At 38.2% G+C, this 21460-nt stretch overlaps 1 protein-coding gene across 2 annotated transcripts in view; it reads right to left on the bottom strand.

Moving 5' to 3' along the window:
- ANOS1 (anosmin 1) overlaps window positions 1-21460 on the bottom strand; it is a 133173-nt gene that overhangs the window by 97887 nt on the left and 13826 nt on the right. For both annotated transcript variants that reach the window (XM_051794936.1, XM_051794935.1), the window contains exon 2: window positions 8935-8982. In XM_051794936.1, coding sequence (XP_051650896.1) covers window positions 8935-8982 — 48 coding nt within the window. The remainder of the gene's footprint in view (window positions 1-8934; window positions 8983-21460) is intronic.

Raw genomic sequence — 21460 nt, 5'->3', positions numbered from 1 at the left:
AAAAATTCACACTTGATTAGGCTGCATAGCTCCATTGTATTTCAAAAGTTTCTAGGAAGGGATTATGTTTGTGTTTAAATACCTCTAAATAAAGGGTTCCGCAGTCTGAATATCCTTGGATTTTGAAGAGTGTTCACTGAAGCAGATAAAGCTAAGTTAAAGAAGCATTTAGTGCTTCGGCATGCCAGCTTCAATAAATATCTGTTGGGTATGTGTGTGTGTGTGTGTGTGTATGAGTGCACGCCCACGCACGTGTTTCTCCCTATAGCTGTAGTGTATGTCTGTAAATAGTGTAGAGTATGCAGACTTAAGGTCTAAAGCCAGCATTTGCATTTCTGAGACTGGAGTTGAGACTGCTATGCCATTATCCTCAAAGCCAGTGTTGGCACAATTCAGTCATTAATGACAATTTTGCATCCTTTCTCTGTCAAAGAGGGTTACTTAATCTTCGGCTAGTTATGCTCAGCATTGGCTTAGTCTGCTCAGTATTCAGGAGGTCAAATTTCAAACAGCACAGTGATCAGACTTGATTACCTCCTTAAAAAGTGGACCAGATACAACTGGCCAAAACAGCAAGCTTCAAAAGAGACAACCTTTTCTGTAAATCCACAGTGAGGATCAATGAGAACCTCAGTAGAATTCTGCATTAACAAAAACCTGGGGTACAGAGACAGACAACCAATATGATCCTTTCCTCCCTGCCTATCATAAGAGTTTTAACAGTGGTAATGATCTTTTAATAAGAGAAAAAGGAAATTATTTGGATTCTAATTATTTCTACAAGAGACAGAATTTTGTCAGCAGCATCATTCAGAGAGAAGGCCAAGCACAACACTTTCCAGCCCTGACGCCTGTTCTGCTAAGGCAAAAACATTTAAGCTGAACAAAACAGTAAGCAGCAAGAACTGAGAAACCAGAACTAGTGTCTTGAAAAGGACATACCCTTTATGTTTCAGTGTCACACAAAGTAAGTAATAGGGTTTACATAAGTTTTTTTCTAGTAGTTATCTAGCAGTTATTCCAGACCTGAAGGTTTACTTACCTCTGGAGAATCCAGCTGGTAAGACAAGTATGAGACTGGAAGGATGACTGATGTGATCCAACATAGCAACTTTCAGGAATATGAACTTACTTAATTTTCACTTATTTCAGTGTCCCATGTTCAAACATAACTGTGTTTTCAATACCCAAAAAACCAAATACTTGATATTTACAAACAGATAACAATACATCAGTGTATTACAAAGTACTGTACACAATGTTTGGATTTTAGCTGTTTATTTGTCAGTTCTCAAGGCCTTTAGAGAACAGAGGGATTCCTGTCATCACAGCACATTTATACACTAATGCTTTTGTACCAACACAAACACTGAATCACAAAGCTCTTTCTTCTATTTCCCCAAACACAAATACCCAAAAACTTCAGTTCATCTATTTCTTAGCTAGTTCAGCTCTAATCATATAACCACTATGGTTATCTCAGCCCCCTTAACCTTTTCATAGATGAATATAATAACAAAATCAAATAATCTATAAGAATTCTGTCTTCTTATTTCTTATATGATCAGGATTATTTTCATCTATTTAGCAGACCAATAATCTGATCAAGTCTCATGAACTCTGATTCTATTAAATGCTTTTACCTTATCTTTTACTACATGAAAGAAATCTCGATCTGTCTGGCAGATCGAGAAAGAAATTTTAATTCATTCTGGTTTTTTACCCAAAAATCAAAACATTCATTATCTTGCCCTCTCATGGGTGCCACTTCAATCATGATACCACTATTCCTACTAAATTTTACAAAGCTATCCTTATCCTGCTGTAGCTTTATTGTTTAAATAACAGTGGTTCAACATACTTTCCAGCAGCGATGTGAGCTTCCCGGCTAAGAAACCTGGAATGTTCCAGCTACTTCAGGCTAATGATCTCTCAAATGCACACTAATACGTTTGATAGAAGTCTCCCAGCGTGTGTGCACAGAATGCTTAACATAAGAATGACAGCACTGTGGGCAGGGCAAATCGCTGACACCATTTGACTGAGTTAGATGCTGGAGGCACAAATTAAAACTGTGAGTTTTCATTTCAGTGGGCTTTGACAGATGGAAGGCTGCATCAAAACTCTAATTGTTTAAACCATTAGCTCATTTTTTCACCTGCACTATCTTGGGAAAGAGCTCAGCTTGAAGCCTGAAACAATTGCTCACATACAGAATTCAGGAGTGTACATTCTATAAAGAAATTAGTTTTCTTTTTGAAATAGTCAAACAGTATGTTTATTTGGCTGCAGCATTTGTAAACTTATTTATCTTTATTTTCACGTATTTCTTTCAGTTCCAAAATTTCAAAAACTAGCCTTTCAGCCTTCCCACAGAATCAATCAATCAGGGACCGCTACCTTGGCTACTGGGAACAAGAAATTTGTATTGCAATTCACAGTGCATTATGATGATCCCCATTTATCGCCAATCCTTGTAAATGCCACTGCACATGCAGCTCTAAATTATGCCTGCTGGACTCTTGACTTTCAGTTGCCTACAAAAAGAAAACTCTGTGTAAGGAGCTGTAAAATAAATTAAAAAAAAATAATTATCTCTACTTCACAAACTCTTGAAATGCCCTTCCCAGTCATTGCACCACCACCACCACCAACCCCCTCCGCTTAGGGCTAAAATACATTTTTCACTAAGCCAGCATCAACGCAGGACAATTTGTCATTTCATGTTACTCTCAGTAGCAATTGACTCCTACTGTTGTTTTTAGAGTGAAGCACCTGTTATGGGCTCAGCACTTCCAAGTACTTGAATGGCCTTGTAATATGGAGCTCACACTGCAAAAACAAACTGGAAAAACGGAGCCGGAACAGCAAATGCTGTGCATTTACAAACAGTTTAGCATGAATCGCTGCTAATAAGACAACAAAGGGCAGAGGGATTTTAAGGACATGAGCTTTGCGAATGGCAGCAGGAGTCATTTTGGGCTTAGAAAGCATAAGTAGAAAAGAAGAAGAAAACACCAGGCCAAGAATACCATTTAGGGGCTGGAGCATCTGCCATATACAGAGAAGCTCGAAGAGTTAGGACTGTTCAGCCTGGAGAGAAGGTTCAGAGGGATCTTACCCATGTTTATAAATACCCATTGGGATGCAATGAAGAAGAGTGAATTAGGCTCTTCTCAGGCATGCCCATGGACTAAACGAGGGGCAACAGGTACAAATTAAAAAACAGGAAATAGAAACTCTCTTACTGCCAGGCCGTCAAACACTGAAAGAGGTTGTCCAGAGAGATTGTGGTTTTCATGCGTGGAGATACTCAAAACCCAACTGGATGTGATTCTGGACAACCTGGTCTAGCTGACCCTACTTGAGTAGGAGGGTTGTATTAGAAGATCTAAGTGGTTTCCTTCCAATGTAAACAATTCACTGATTCTTTGGTAGATTTGTAAGAAACAGGTAGATGGCCACACAGAATAGTGACACTAGTGGAGAGAAAGAGGCAAAATACCACATAAAGATTTTTCAGAGGGTAAGTTAAAGAGAGGCAAAAAAACCCCCAAAACAAACACGACTTATGTAAGGACTTGAAAGTTAAATCCAATAGCAAAGGTTAACACAGTAGAGAAATTCAAAACACAACATATTTGTTGCCATTGAACAAAACAAGTAAACCTCTGGTGCAACATTTTTACCCTTGAAGTACTTGAGTCATTCTTGCACACTATTTTCTTAGGCCAGATTCTGATAGTATTTCAAATAGCATGTAGTACTTAAATCGACATAGAGCTGTTAGTAAGAGATTGATCAACAAATGCAAGGGTTATAATAATGCTTTAGTTCAAGTGAGTTAATTGGTGATGTCAAGATTGGAGGCAGCCTGGGATGCAATCATCATGAAGTTTGTAGTCCTGAGGGATATGGGTCAGGTGAAGAGTGAATCAGGACCCTAAATTTTTGAAAAGTAAAATTCTAGCTCTTCCAAAAGTTAGTCAACAGGACCTACTGGGAAGCTGCTCTGAAGGGAGCAGAACAGAGCTGGCAGATCTTCAAGAACATGTTCCATAAAGTACAAGAGTGCTAGATCACCAGGTGTAAGAAATCAAGAAAAGAAGGCAAGAGACCAGCATAGATGAGTGGAGACCTCTTCATCAAACTAAAGGGTAAAAAGGAAATGCACAGGCAGTGGAAGTAGGGACATAGCCCAATAGGGAGAGGGCCAAGGTATTCAACAACTTTTTTTCCTCAGTCTTCAATGGCAACCACTCTTCCCACACCTCGAGCGAACAGACTGCAAGAGAGGGACTGGGAAAGCAAAGCCCCTCCAACTGTAAGTAAAGATCAGGAACCTGAACACGCATAGGTCTATGGGACCTGATGAGAAGTATCCCAGAGTTCAGAGGGAATTGGCTGACATAGTTGCCATGATATTTGAAAAGTCATAGAAGACAGATGAAGTCCCAGGTGACCGGAAAAAGGGAAACATTGCATCCATTTTTTAAAAAGGTAGAAAGGAGGACCCTGAGAGCTACCAACCTGTCAGCCTCATCTCTGTGCCTGGAAAATTATGGAACAAATCCTCCTAGAAGCTATTCTAAGGCACGTGAAGGATAGGGAGGTGATTCATGACACACAGAACAGCTTTACTGGGCCTTTTACAGAGTCTCCCCAAAAAACCTTCTCTCTGAATTGGATAGATATGGATTTGGTGGGTGAAGCATTCAGTAGATGATAAATCAGTTGTCAAAAACCCCAAAATTTTGGCAGTGACATCAGCCACAGAGACATCTATTAGTAGACTCAGCCTGTTTCTTCCAATGTTGCTGCCTTTAACTAGAACTGTGGAGGAGAATATAACTTGTGTCCCAAATTCCCTTACCAAACATCCCAAGGCCATGAAGTCCATTTTGATCATCCTCAACTGCATGCTGTCCCTTCATTGTTCCCTACATGGAAGATCATTAACAGGCAGTAGTCTCAGGGTTGCAACAGGCTAGGAAGTTTTCTGGTGGTATCCTTACCCAGGTCACAGGGAGACAGCAGACCTTCCTACGGGTTGGGTCCAGTCAGCATATTGGACCCTCTGTCCCCTTAGAAGGGAATCATCTACAACTCAAGAAGCATAAGCTCAAACAAAACTGTGAATGAAGCTGGACAAAGAAATTTGCGTTTTAAATCTATTTCCAAGGAATTTCACAAACATCATCAACTACAGCGCCAATTTTCCCTCAATACTCATGTTCACAGTGGAAGCCAACCAGGCAATTGACAAGAATCCAAGAAAGAAAGCCCTCAGTCTGTTTCAACACGGTGCCAGCAGACAAGTAGGAGTGCATGATGGCAGTGAATTAGTAACTACTGCAACCAAAAATGGCAATTTATTTACTGATCCTATAGTTGCCCCAATTATAAGAGGATTTTAACATATTGAAATTACACACATTTATGTCAAACAGGGTAAGCATTCAAGAGCTCTCGTGTTTTATCTTGCAAAACAGACCTCTGGAGAGATCTCATTCAATTAAATTATATGTAAAATCACTGGTGCATACTTTGCTGCTCACAGTCATGTTTTTGTGACTTGCTCCATTAATATAACTAATATAAATAGCTGTTTGGGATGTAGGTAGCGATCTACGAGTGTTCCTGTGCAAGCTAAAACCACTTTAGTTCATTAGATTTGCACCACTTTGACAAATTAGCCATTCTCAAAAATGTTCATCTTCAACTAAGCATTTGTTGTCTACACCTGTATTAGAGGACAATGGTATAATAGCTGAAATTAGCTTTAGAGGTACTTCACTGACCAAACAAACTAGAACAATACTTTATCGGGAGCTATCTTCAACTACAGACCACAGACTTCCAAAAGGAAAAAAAATAATTTTCACTCTATGCTAGTATTAAAATATTTTTCCCAATCATTCTACGTACAAAAGAGTAGCCACAAAATTTGTACAGAATTTTATGTCAGACTGATCTTACTCTCCGAGAATAATGGGCAGAGACTCTAGAACTTGGTTTTTTTCTCAGATCAGGTCTAGGTAAAATGAAATCAAAACAGACATCAAAGGCTCATTGAGGAGAAAACACATGCAAAAGCCTTGTATTGGATGCTTTATCTTTTTTTTTTTTCTCCATAGCTCCATTTCCCATTCAGAACTTCTACATTTACAGGCTACCATCTGTCCTTGGAATTAAATAAAAGCTTCTAAAATAAAATTGAGATTAGTTACGTTACAAGTAAGAAGATGGACCACAATGTACCTTTTTCATCTTATAAACTGTTCTATGAAAGACTAAAATAATAGAAAAGTTACTAAATTACCTACATCTTTTATTGTTGTATCAGCCACTGTATAATACGTTGATGCAACTTCCAAGTAAAACTTCTCCATTGAGTATCAGACGCAAATATGTGTGTAAACAAAAGATACTTCTGTGCTTCCTACAGTCTCCCCACTAACAAAGTAGATGGATACCTGCTGTCATTCGCAGTTTACCACAAATCACCTCAAAAAGTTCTGTCGCTAAACAGCACAACCACAAAATAAAGGTGGATACTGGGAGAATCCTTTAAAAAAAATGTCATCTGAGATACCACAGAAGGTTAAGGTTGGAAGGGACCACAGTGGGTCATTTGGTACAACCTCCCTGCTCATGCAGAGTCACCCTAGAGCACATTGCTCAGGATCCCGCTTTCATCTCCTGTATATTTCCTGCTTATGCTTGCGTAATGACATGAGTTCTTTATTCATCCACACAGGTCTCTTGCCCACTTAGTCTGAATTTTTGCTCATCAGGATGCATCATTCTTGAGCCTTTAATATTAACCAGCTCTCCTTGACACCTCTTCCCTGTAGGACCTGTTCCCACAGGATTCTTCGAAGAAGACCAATAAAGTGGCTAAAGTTAGCTCTCCTTAAATCCATGGTTGCAATCTTACTTGCTGCCCTGCTTCCTTCTTGCCCAATGCTGAATTCCACAATCTCATGGTCACTGCAGGCAAGGTTGTCCCCAGACTTTACATCTCCAACAAGGCCTTCCGTGTTAGTATAAGGTCAAGTATCACACCATTCCTTACAGGATCCTCCACTACCTGCCATACTCATACAAACCTCATCCACTGAGGTGCTGAGATGCAGTGAAAGGATTTTGCTTTTTTAAAAGGTTAACTCCCTGCATCACTTTGAAAGTTTCAGTTAGAAAATACAGTTAGAAAATACAATTGACTTCACATTACAAAACACAGAAAACCAAAGCCATCCTGAAAAGACAACATTCTGCTTCTGTTCAGCTCTGCTGACAATTTGACCAAGTTTATATTTAGTTATTTGCTAAATATGGCAAAGCTGCTTTCCAAGAAAAATATATTACCTTCCTAAAAAAGAACGAAAAACATAAGGCAACATGACTGTAAAGTATATGTTAAGTAATTTAAAACTTAAGGTATCACTGTGTTTTGTAATACAATAAAATATTAATTTGTAGCCTTCTTACACTGATTTCAAGAGACTAATAAAATCTTAAGGTAAACTTTAAATCCATAACAGCTTATATACACCTTCTGTGGATTGCATAAACTTGTGAGCAACTCTGAGAGATACTCCTATAAATCCTGCCCTGCCTTAAAAGTTGGACTAGTTTTCTTGTATAATTCCATCTTTGTTGGGCAGACACAAACCACTGAATAACCTTTCCAATTATTTACCACAATAGCTTTCGTAGCTAAATAAAAATTATACCAGGATACTGTGGTATGAGGCCCTCATGCTTTGCTTCAAAGGCAATTCGGTTATCATGAAACACATTCTCTGCACCTCCGTTTGGCGTTTCTAAGAATGATGAGATTTCATTGCAGAAGTGCAACCCTTAGCAGTGAGGCAGAGCTAATAGGAAATGTTCCCTTCTTTTCTTATACTGACATTGTTATACCCTGGATTTTCGTGCCGACAAAAGCAATCAACTTTGTTTTATTTACCCGCAATGGAACAGTCAATACCACATTGTCCCATTTCCAATTCCACTTATGTCAAGAGAAGCTAGAGCAGTGAATCAGTGATTTCACTCTTTAAATGTATAGAAGAAATTGTCATGTGTTAAAATCAAGGGTTAGCATCTGCATTTACAAAGATTACATTATTAAAACAATACAGAACAATGCTACTTAGATTTAATCCCATTTTCAGTACAATCTTCATGAATAAAGAATAATTACTGAAGTTAAAAGGCCTAAATTATTGTAGAAATACATTTTCAGGATGTTTAGACAAAAATACTACCTTGAGCATTTTCAGAAAAATTTGCAATGAATGCAACTCCCATGATATATATGAACAGTCAGCACCAAAATGTGTAATTCCACCTGACACACCAAAGCTCCCAAATCATTGCTGCTTCCCTCCAGGTACCATAGAGAGATTTTTATCAGCTGACAATTATCTCACCTACCCTTTAGGCTTTCAGGATTACAGTGGACAGGGCATCAGTAGAGCCACTGGGATTTGTATCAAGAATGTTTTGAAAGAAATTCAGTGTCCAGCTAAAAATTAAATACCCAAACTGAATGAAATGTTGAATGTTGACATAGCTTGGTGCTGTTGAAGAAAGATTTTAAAGTTATTGACAGTTTTACTCTCTTCTGACCACAAAACCTGAAAAAACACATAGTATACATCAGATTTTAGCCAGTGTAAACTTTGTTATAAACACAGAATTAGAGTTTAACTATGCTTGACATGTATCCTCAAACATGATTCCTTTGTCCTGAAAGAGTAAACCACTTGGTTTTAATTTTCAATATTTTATTATAAGTTGAGGTTTAAAAATAAAATATAAACAGATACTTCTGAGAACAGGCTCAGAGGAGAAGCATTTAATCTATAGATGAGATTGAAAGCAGCTAGGTAACCTAAATGAGAGGGGAAAAACAGGACTTACCTTTGAACACTGTTTATGATTCTGGCACCAAGCAAGTGACCCATTGTTCTGAAAGATAAAGGAAAAGTAAATAAATATTAGTATTTCTTTCAGACTAGATATGTCCATCCTAATGTGTTAAAATAGAAAACACCATCCGGTTCTTCTTAGAGAATGATGTTGTGCCACAACACAAGTATCAATGCTGACTCCTACTCCCTTGTGTGGAGTAAAAGGCTCAGGCGAGTGTAAAGAGATCAGAAAAAAGTTAGGAATGCATTTCACCAGATAAGTTTGGTGGAAAACTGACCAGTCATCTTTTAGTCCATCTTTGTAAACAGTTATTGCCTAGAATTGCTAAGAAGCAGGCAAAAGGTAACACGTGCATTTAAGAAATTGATATGGATTGGTAGTGATTCATGAACAGAAAGTCCATTAGTCACATTTCAATACTGTATGATACTTAAAATAAATTACCGAGGAAAGATAATGAACAACCCTGAAGTAATGGAAAATTCAATTAAATGAGACATGAGTTTACCAAAGACATCTGTGCCAGTTTTATTTTATATTTTTGATAATAAAGTGCATTTCCCAGATAAGGAAACACTATAGTTCTCATTTATCTTGACTACAGTAAAACAACCAATACAGTATAACATGCAAAATAATAATTTAAGCTAAAGGAAAAGAAAATATGAGAACAGAAAGATAAATACAAAACTGGCACAGGGACAAACAGCAACTTGCTGTTCTCCTAGAGGAGCTTCTGAAGAGTCAATTTTGGAAACAATATTTCCAGTTTAAAAAAAAAACACAGTTCAGAAAAGAGAAACATATGTTTGTGATGCTAAGAGGTAAGACAAAATAATGATTCACTTTCTGTATAGGGGAAGATCAAAACAACATCAGGAAGAACTGAGTGACTCTTTAGACTGAACATGAGAAATAAGGTACAAACTCTGAAACACAGAGTGCATGTTCATGTACTTTGGACCTCATATATATTTCTTCCAAAATGTGTAATTTCATACTCTGGAAATAGAACGGATGAAAATTCTGGTAAATTTGTTGTTCAGAATCTGACTACAGTTGTGAGTCAGATAGAGTAATAGGACATCCTTTCATATCAATTAGGCAAGGTATTCCCACAGGGATGAATTAATGTGACTGTAGTATATCTTTGCCATTGGCACCAACTATAGATCTGGAAATCAGTTTCCAAGGAGAAGGAATTCAGGTAGGCCAGAATACAAAGGACTAATACAGCAGCAGTATACCTTTTTCTCTTTTTTTTTTTTTCAATGAAGGGTGATGCAAATAATAGAATAATATACATATATATATATACATGTGTTGGTTTCATCTAGGATAGATATAATTTTCTTCACAGTAGCTAGTATGGGCTATGCTTTCGATTTGTGCTGGAAACAGTGTTGATAACAGGGATGGTTTTGTTACTGCTGAGCACAGTGGAGATAAACAAGGAGTTAGGAGAGGACAAGGAGTTAGGAGAGGAGTTGGGATCAGCTGGGACAGCTGATCCCAACTGACCAAAGGGATATTCCATACCCTATGGAATCATGCTCAACATATAATGCTGGGAGGAGAAGGAGGAAGGGGGTATATTTGGAGTGATGGTATTTGTCTTCCCCAGTCTCCATTATGCTTAATGAAGCCCAGCTTTCGTGGGGATGGCTGAACACCTGCCTCCCTATGGGAAGCCGTGAAACAATTCCTTGCTTTGCTTGTGTGCATGGCTTTTGCTTTACCTATTAAACTGTCTTTATCTCAACCCACGAGTTTTCTCACTTTTACTCTTCTGATCGTCTTCCACATCCCACCCAGGGGGGCAATTGAGTGAGCAAGTGTGTCAAGCTTAGTTGCCAGCTGGCTCTTAACAACAACAATACATAACTGTTTATGTAGAAAACTCACACAGACAAATTCAGAATTATTCTCTTAATATCCATCAACTACAATTTGGAAAGAGAAATAGATACATTAGAAACATTGTAACCAAGACAACAAGAACAGTTTCTCAAAACTGCAGCACCCTGTTCTGATCCAGCAAAGCTTAGAAGTTTGAATACAGTGACTTGCTACCACAACTATGAAGCCTATGCTTTGAAGCTGGATCTCTCTTTGTGAATGTTTCAATAGATCGTGTTTGTGCATGTCTTCATACAAGTATGTTATATGCTCATAAAAGCTCCCAAGATGTGGCCAGCAGGTCAAGGTAAGGGATTGTCCCCCTCTAATCTGCTCTCATGAGCTCCACACAGAGAACTGCATCCAGTTCTGGAGTCCCCAGGACAAGAAGGTCAAGGACCCATTGGAGCAGGTCCAGAGGAGGGCCACGAAAATGAGCTGAAGACTGGAGCTCAATAAAGGCTGAGAGAGTTGGGGTTGTTCAGTCTGGAGAAGAGAACACTCTGGGGAGACCTTATTGCAGCCTTTCAATATATAAAGGGGGTTTATGAGAAAGATAAGACTTTTTACCAAGGTCTGTAGTGACGGAACAAGAGGCAACAGTTTTAAACTGAGAGAGGGTAGATTTATATTGGATCTAGGGAAGAAACTTTTTACAGTGAGGGTGGTGAGATACTGAAACAGATTGCCAAGAGAAGTGGTGGATGTTCCATCATTGGAACTGTTCAGCAACCAGTATGATCTCATCAAAGATCCCAGGTCAGGGAGGGGTGGCCTAGATGATCTTTATAAAGATCCCTTCCAAATTCAATCATTCTGTGAGTGTGTGGTTTCAACAATCTCCACAGCCATAGAATCATAGAATGGTTTGGCTTTCACCACAACTTTTGATCTGAACTTCAGAAACTTTTATATAAGCCTCTTTTTCCATATAAGCTGTAATACTAAAAATTTCTCCTCCTGTATCACCTAAGGAGCTCTGGGGATGATAAAGATATATTTACTCCTTTCCACTTGTAGGCTTATTTAGGAGCAATTAAAAAAAAATCAATTCAAATCATTTAATTTCAATATTTTGTGAAAATTTATGTTCCAGCAGATTAAAATGCAATCACTATTTGATTTTATGATACCACTTTTATCTATCATTACTGTACATTTTAGCTAAAACTGAAATTTTCTAGCATAAGATTAGCTAACTATGAGCACCATGTCAGGTCAAAAACCCTTTGAAAAGAGACATAAATAGAAGTAATAAAACTTTAGAACAGTCATAAATAACATATGCTAGTGGGAATTCTTCAGTATAACCCTCAATGCTGTATGAGGATTTATTATTTCCATTTAAAGATCTAGCCAGCAGTAATGTAAAAACAATATTTCATGTGTTACTTGCAATTTATCCCCCCTTTCTTCTTCATATAAAATGTGACAGAGGTAGCTGATTGCAATAACAGATTACTAGCAGCTCACCACTTTGTTTTAGTTACACTGCTACTTTCCACTGAACTAGAAAAAGCACCTCTGCTTTTAAATTATATCTGTTACTTGAGACAATGAAGCCATAAATGTCCAGATGTGTGTCCCCTACTTGATAATTTCAATGTCTACAACTGTTTTCATTTCTCTACTGAAAACTATTAGCACTTGAGTTAAAAAGTAAGTTTATCAAAAAGTATTGTTTAGCAACTTCAGCTTCATACAAACTCACATTAACATGAAGTCAATGATCTTTCACTGCAAAAGAAGAAAAAGCAAATTGTACAGGTTTCCTTTGAACAATAGGGCATTAGAAGAAGCACAAATGCTATATGAAGGCTCTCCTTCGCTCTGCATCTTATCAAATGGTTAATCAGAAACATCCAGCTGTGGTTATTGTTCCTGTTAGTGTACCTGGCTGAAAACATAATTTCAAAACATCAGAAATTTCCCTCATGTCTGTTTCTGTTCAAACCCAATCCTGACCTACGTATACCAATGAGAGTTTTGACTCAGTCTTTAGTGGTGGCTTAACGCTGTGGTGCAGAAATGACCTCATGGAAGAGTTCAGTAGACCCATCTGTAAGCCTTGCACCAGCGTACTTTCAGGGCAGCCTTGAAGTATCTTAATCTTCATACTGAAGAGAATAAACTGCACTCAAGAGGGCAAACTCCAAGTATCCTTCTTCCCAGCCCTGGCATGTCATATGAAAGACATCAGGTAGATGAGACTAAAGCATTCTACAACAGCATATAGTAGATGGAATAGAGGAACTCAGATCACCATCTGAGCCCCAGACACTTTCAGTCTGTCAGGAAGGAAAATGCTGACAAACTTCTAGAATCAGACCTTCAAAGACCAGGACAGTTTGAAGTTGCATAAGGACAAGAGTTTACCAAAGCAAAGACAGATGGAGAAAAAAACTTAAAACAGCAGACAAGTATTACAAGACTTATCATTCAAACTTTTAAAGAAATACATGCCACACATATTTTCAGTGAAACTGTTACATTGGCATCTCTAATCAGTCTTACTAGGCTACATTTCAGTAAGTATATGTGCACACTTGCTTTCCTCTGGTAAACTATAAATGTCCTTGTTCTGTGCCCTACTACGCCTTGAGAAAAAGAAAAGTTGTGCAGCAACTCTTGAAAGGAAAAAACACATGCAGAGAAGCAAGAAAAATTGATTTTCTATCTACAGTGTGCCCTAGGGGAAAAAAACTAATAACCTTCACAAGCAAATAAAAGTTGGTCTTTAATTGGAGGAATGGTAAAAAAAATTTATTTCATTTGCATCTCTGTCCATAATTATTTTAGGAGCTACAATCCTTTTGAAATGCCAGAGAAGATATATGAAAAATGTACTAGTCACTGAATCTGTGGCTACGACAGTACCCGTATACCCATTATCAGTTTTGGAAGTCTCTTCTCCCCTGCCCAATTTTCAATTCACATTTGAGTGAAACGACCATCTCTCAAAACTGGCCTCTCCCGATGACCTCACCAATTCTTTCAAAATGACAAAAAAAACACAGAGATAAAGCCTTCAAATAACAGTACCCACTGAAGTGAAAAAGAACATTTGAGTAGACAAATCAATAATTGCTGCAACGAAGAATTTAAAGAGACAGGCTCCCAATATATATTTTCCTTAACCTTTCAAAAATCTCAACAGCATGAAATTAAAAGGAACAGTGAAATATAATTTATATTATGCTTGACACGCATTTCCTGACTACATGCTCACTCATCATCATCATCATGGCTAGGCTTCGCGAACGAAGATTTGGGAAAGGCTCTATCCACATTTGTTACAAGCATGCTGGTGGCTAAGAAGACCAATACAAGATAGACATGTCCAATTGCAAAAGGCACAGCAGAAAGACTCCTTAGGTGGTGTATTCCGCAAGACACGATTCTTTCTGCACTGTCTTTTCTCCTCAAGAGTGATCCTGCGTGCGTTCTCAAAGGAAGCAGCAGCGTTATAGATGGTGTGTCTCCAGGCCTCCCAATTAGAGGCCAGAGTAGACCAGTTATGGTGATCAATATGGTCAAGGATGAGATGTTGTTTCAGGGAGTCCTTGTACCTTTTCTTCAGAGCTCCTCTCTTGCGGCAGCCGGTGGCAAGTTCACCATAGAGCAAGATCTTAGGGAGGTGGTGATCTTTCATCCTTGAGACGTGCCCTGCCCAACGCAGCTGTGTTCTCAACAACATGGCCTCAATACTTGTGACTGCTGCTCGTTCTAGAACAGATGTATTGGTCACATAATCTGACCAGTGGATGTTTAGGATTGTACGGAGGCAGCGTTGATGGAAGCGTTCTAAGAGATGCAGGTGTGGCGGTAAATGACCCATGATTCAGAACCATACAAGAGAGTAGACAGCACTATGGCTCTGTAAACACTGATCTTGGTACTTTTCTTCAAGTGTTTATTACACCATACTCTTTTATGGAGTTTTCCGAAAGCACTATATGCCTTTGCTAACCTGTTGTCTATACATGCTCACTATGACACAAATTAATTAAGACGGACTTACACATGGCAGTGCTGTGTCCCCAGGCCCAACTCTGAAGTGTGGAACTAAGATGCAAAATGGAATTAACAAATTCAAACTAGACTTTCTAGCTCCTAAATACCAAAGTATGGACCTAGGAATGAATTTCAGAAAAGTCTGTACACCTAATGGGGAGAGATATCAAAGCCTGGAAATAGGAAATGCCAAAGAAAATTTTATTTCTCAAAGCCTTTCTGTGGAGATGGAACACAAACTTGTAGTGAATGTATGGGCAGGGGAACCACAGTACTGCCTCTCCTGGGCTCTGGTATTTGCTTATCCTTTTGCATATAAATAAACAGAATGCATTTTACTCTGAAAATAAGGCAGGAAAATGAAAAAAGGATGCTCTCTTATACAACATCACGAACACTCACCCCAGAAGTCTTTCACCAAGCTAAAGCAAATTTAAGGCCTTCTGCACTTTGAAATTACTCTTAACAACAGGCTAGGGTGAAGACTGAAACTCGGCCAGTGAAACTGAGCCACTCTGTAGAAATGAGCAAGAGAAACATGGAGCTGGAGTTGGTGAACAAGCGAGGTCATAAAGATCACCTCTCTGGGAAACAAGACTGCTTCTTCAAGGATAACTGATGCAAACATATTTTTAGCATCGTCACCACTACGTCCTTGTCCAGTGTACATCAGGTTTGAAGAGAACCCACTGGATAAGCCACAGATAGAAGAGGATCAGTGTGAGATGAAACCACCCATAAAACACAACAGAATACCAATAATATTCTAGTTCCTTGGCTTCCATTCAGGGAAGAAAGGAAGGAAAAATGAACAACTGAAATTAGTACATTTTGTTCTTTTTATATTTTCGTATTTCATTATAAATTACATTTTAAGGAAATAATTCCTTAGTAAGGAATTTCTGTTGCCTTATAATGGTTCTAATAAAGAACGAAACTCAATAAAGCAATCATCAACAAATCATAAATTGAATGCCTTTTTGTACCTTTGAGCCATTCCATCTGCCCTGTCACTAGATCCCAGGGAGAAGAGATCAGCACCTCCCTTTCCACTTCCCCTTCTCAGGTGGAGAACAATGAAGTCACCCCCCAACCTCCTTCTCTCCAAACTAGACAATTCCAGAATCCTTAGCTGCTCCTCATCAGACATGCCTTCCAACCCTTTCACCAGCTTTGTTGCTCTCCTCTGGATGCATTCAAGGATCTTCACAACCTTCCTAAATTGTGGGGCTCAGAACTGCACACAGTACTCCAGGTGAGGCTGCACCAATGCTGAACACAGCAGGATAATCACCTCTTCTGATCAGCTGGTGATGCTGAGTTTGATACACCCCAGGATGGGATTTGCCCTCTTGGCTGTGCTGGTACCCTGCTGACTCCTATTCAGCCTGATGCTGACCAGGACCCCAGATCCCTTTCTGCAGAGCTGTTCCTTTGCCAGTTTATACTTGTGCCCAGCATTATGCGGAATCCAACATTTTTCACTAGTTAAATTTCATCCCATTACTCATTGCCCAGTGCTCCAACCCATCTAAACCCCTCTGCAAAGCCTCTTGTCCCTCAAGATTCAACGGCACTTCCCAGTTTGGTATCATCAGCAAATTTGCTAATGGTGCATTCAACTGCTGCATCCAGAGCATTGATAAATACATCAAGCAGAACCAGCCCTAGAACTGAACACTAACACTGGTGATGACCTGCCACCAGCCAGGTGTAGCCCCATTTACTGAAACCCTTTGAGCCCTGCCCTCCAGCCAGTTCTACACCCAGCACACAATGAACCCACTCATCCCACAACTGTCCCTGACCCTGGCTCATCTCTTGCCATGTCTGGGGCTGTTGATAACCCTGTTACCAGCTCTGCCCATTCTGTGCCTGGGCTTTTGGGGCTGCCCCCCTTGGAGAGGTCATAGCCTGCAACGGGGTCACCATCAGCCCCTGGCTCCCCATCCCCTGGGAGAAGCCAACCCTCCTTGCACCTGACAGAAGATGACTGTGCTTTAGGGTCTATAATAACATCTTCATTTATTCCTGATATATAAGTAATGTCCTTAGACTTTGGTCTAGTAAGCAAAAGCACAGAGCAAAATTTCAACACCAAAACCAAATAAAGATCCCCCAAGTCAGACAAAACAACAAAACATATAAAACCTATCAAAACAAAACAAACGAACAAAAACATCACTGCATGGAACTCTAATATGAGACGAGATAAGAGAACAAATGGCCCTTAGCACATATTAGTCGCATTGTTTAATATATTACTACCAGAGAACTTTATGACCGTGTTATATAAAAACATGTAGAAATACAACATTAAGCTTAATGACGTACATATATTTTCTTTGCCATCTCGTAACTATACGCAACTCCTTTAAAAAAGAAAAGAGACAAAAACTGAGCAACAGTATTCTGAAAAGGAAGCTGAAGGCAAGAACACATTTTGGAACAAATAACTAAAGTTCTTATGTTATTGTAACTAGCCACTATGATTACTCACAGCTAAATCAAATGTACATCCCCCTTAGAGGAAACCATTTCTATACCGCAGATGTTCTAACTGTAGAAAAGTCAATGTTTGTTACTCATTAACCCAAAGTAATTAAGTTAAAGAGGTGACTGAATATAAGAAATAGTTATAAAATTGATCAGCCTAACAATTCATTCTGGTGACATAACTGCAGTTTGTAAATATAAATGAAAATTAAATTTTAATGGGTAACAGCATGGCTCACCCTGCCATCTAATTTTAAACATCTGGATTTAACACCAGAAAATGGATATCACAAATAATTTTTAGAAAGTCTTAGTAAGGTTTTCTTTGGGATTTATGCTAACATTGCTAACACCTGTAACGTCCTAATTTCTATCACAATGATATGGTGGGTCCTCCTGTAGATGAATGGCTACAAATAGAACTATATTGACCTAAACCTTGCATTGGTATTTCCTAAAAAGTTTATGTAAAGTCATCTTCAACTTCATCATCATTGCTATTACAGACTGAAATATTTAAAACCACAACTTCATACACACCAATACAAACAGAAAAAAAAAATAAGATTAAAGTAATTAAAAAAGAAATTAAATAAAATCAGCAACCATCACCTAAATTATGAGACACAACATTATTTGTTCTCTGGCTGTCAGCATTAGTAGGTTCCTAGAAAGACAGTCATCAAAACCCAAAGGTCATTACCAATGAAATAGCAAAAGATCAGTAGTTTTTCAAATAGACTATGCATTGCTTGGATTAAATTTTCATCTCTAAGTGTGGAACACCTTTTCTCTTTTTATAGCACTATCTTCTCAAATGCATAGAAAAACTACTAGATAAACACAAGCTGTAAAAACAAATGAGCCACAGGAATCCTTGTGTCTCCACTGCACTTGTGAGTTATGACTGCCTTCTTGTGGTTTTACAGACTTCACTCTTACCACTTCTAAGACTGATCTCAACTGAGGTCTTATTCTACTTTACAGAAGTTCCCATCAATCTGTAAAAGAAACCAGATGCAATAAACTTCATTTCACTGTGCAAAAGGAGGAATTAAATACACTGACACTAACTTGACGATATTAAAGTTATATATTGAATCTCACATTAAGGTATATTTGGGCCAAATTCTACACCCATTTCTTGGGATTAAGTAATCCAGTTGAAGTGAACAGAAACTAATCTAATAGCATTAATATGGTAAGCAAAAGATAGCTTGTCAACTATTTGTTTGTACGCCCTATTTCAAAATTCCCACCTTTCCAAAATGTTAATGTGCCTTTTCCATCATGTCATAAAGTAGATTTGATATATATATGAAATAATGAGACAGTACAAGTATATGCCAACTCCAGGATGTGACAGAAGTGTAGCCCATTGGGAAATTAACACCAAAAAGAACAAAATGCATTCTAAAAATGTAATGTTTGCTTATGCAAAATACAATATAAATGACATACATGACCTACTTTAGTGTATTTGAAAAATCATAATTGGTTACAAAATATAGTAGTATTCAATGTTTCAGAAATGTGTGCATGCTGCTCCTAATGCTGATTTGACTCCACAACTGAAAATTATTGTCCGTATTAGTATTCTGTAGAATTATAAGATTATTGGTTGACTCCTACTATCTCTTATTGGCCTCATTAGCCACCAGTGTGCTTGTAACAAACGCGGATAAAGCCTTCCTAAATCTTTGCGAAGCCCAGCCATGATTGACTGGTTGACTCCTAACAGCATGTGATGAGGTATGTTTACCACAGGCTGCATTCACCTGCACTGCCTAGTAAAAGATCCTTCCAGAATCAACTGCAAACACCTCAGACCATCTCCACACTAGGAAGTTGTGTGAACCACAGAAACACATTTGTTGAGCAAAAAAACTTGGTGTTGATGGAGTTGATGTCCGCACTACACATATTCCAACTTCCTCTTTCCCGTCAACTAGTTCTAGTCTGGTCCCGTGGACACAACGCCCACTAGTTCCTAAAGCACGTTAGGTCACCCTGGATCATCCCTCCCAGTTATGCTAATCCAGAAAAAATCCACTGCATGAACTCTCAGACTGGTCCATGATGTGAAACAAAAGAGACTCACTCCAAAAGCAAACTGTGATCCACATTAAAATACTAACGTGTACATGTACCTCAGAACTTCTAACATCTCCCAAACACACAAGAGTGACAATTCAGCACTTCCTACTAGACTAGATTTTCCACAAAATCCACACTGTTTCAGGGTCATTCAGGGTAGTGTTCCTTTCTCGACTTGCAAAATGTTTAGGGTTCTTCTGTTTCACATTCTTAAGAGCTAACCACACACAAAAAAATAATAATCATACATTTCTAAATCATCAAAAATGTCCATTATAAATAGCCTAACTATAAACTACATAAACATGGAATATTCATATATTCCACGCAGGTTGCATTGTCATGAAGTAATTCCTGATTACAAAACCGTTAAATGCTCTGTACTACATAGTGGTCATGTGAAGTTTTACTGTATTTTCTCCTATTCTGTTCTGACATGTATGAGAGGGACACCATTATATACTACATTTGTATCTTTGGCAAGAGTATGTATGCACGCCCATTCCTTAGAATTTAGCAGCTCTTCAGCACCCAGGTTACCATGACTCAGTATCAGGCACCATCAAATGTCATGCTCACATACTTGTGTTTAACATAGTACTTATTTCCAATATAATTTTATGAAATTCACATGATAAATTTCAGGAATGGATTTCCATTCTCTTTGGCATGTGTTACTAGTTTACAAGGTACTAAACATTTCAATCTGTAGTAGCAGCCATATCCACCACAAGTTGATGAATACACATATTTTCATTTCCCTTTTAAAGAAAAACAAACAAATTAATGAATAAATTCCACGCAGCACCTTTTTCAACAGAAAATATTTGTGAAAAATATCTCTTTACTTCAATTGTCTTGATGTGTTACTATAAAATTTCTCCTCTTGGATCTGTGCAAAGCAATAAGCTCAAAAAAATCATTGCCAATAAGAATACTGTTTCACTGTCAAAGTTTTTTTAATATTTTTAAAGTATGCAGTAAAGTATAATCTCAGCAGAAAAATGCTACACAAATAATGATCCTACAGATGAAATATGCAGTCTAAAATTTTACTACAATCATTCACTGGTAGTTTCACAGACCCATTAATATTTATAAAGTTTTCTATATAAAAATCATATTTTGGAGGAATTATTGAAGTTCATAGCAAAGCCCTCAAAAGTAACAAGTGTAAAAATTAACAAAATTCTTGCAGTTCTAACAGTTGCAGTCTTTGGAGATTTTTTTTTCCGTTTTCCACAGAAGACCTGCTCAGTCAGTACAGTACACCTCACCAGACCTCGGAGGTTTCTTTTCCTAGAAACATTTGCAGAAGGGTTCTGTGGTGATTCAGGAATTAAAGAACTTTTCAAATAAAAATGACCCTTGGACTCAAACAGAACAGCCTATCTGCAATCTGAACATAAACCAACACAATATTGTTAGCATACACTCAGAAAGCACTAATTCAAAGAAGCATATGTCAGCCACACAAAACAGTCTTTCACCATAACAATTAGGCAGCATTTCAGGAAGAAGTCTTATTCCCAGACATATTTTAATTATTAGTCTTTCCATACATCTGCCTTCACTGTATACATTGCAGAAAGACAGACAAGATGTAACGGGTGCAGTTTAATAAGTTCACAACTTTATTCTTTCATCTCTAAAGCCCAACGCAACAATAAACCACATCGTGCAAGTTAACAGTCCTCTCTCCATTGCTCCTCTTGTTTTGGTCCTTGGCCTCTCCCGTCCCAAACCAGCTCTCATTTTTGCAGAAAGTCAACACACACAACTGCCACATTAAGCCCACAATAAAAATTAGTGGATATCAATTGCATATTGCTCAGATATCACATATCAGATCACTTAATCCTCCTAAGAGGAAGTTAGGATGCCCTTTTCCAGGCCAGCTCAGTGCTGCTCTCTTTCCACAGCTCCCAGACCTGTACACCCTGTTCATGCTTGTCTGCAGACCACATTTTTATTCCTATCCTATTTTAAGGAACGGTAATAGCTCCCA

The sequence above is a fragment of the Manacus candei genome, unplaced genomic scaffold (genome assembly GCF_025592945.1).
Source record: "Manacus candei isolate 608988 ecotype Guabito, Panama unplaced genomic scaffold, ASM2559294v1 h1tg000041l, whole genome shotgun sequence".
In the NCBI taxonomy this organism is placed as follows: domain Eukaryota; kingdom Metazoa; phylum Chordata; class Aves; order Passeriformes; family Pipridae; genus Manacus; species Manacus candei.
Note: the sequence above shows the minus strand (reverse complement) of the source record. Positions and strands in the feature narration are given on the sequence as shown.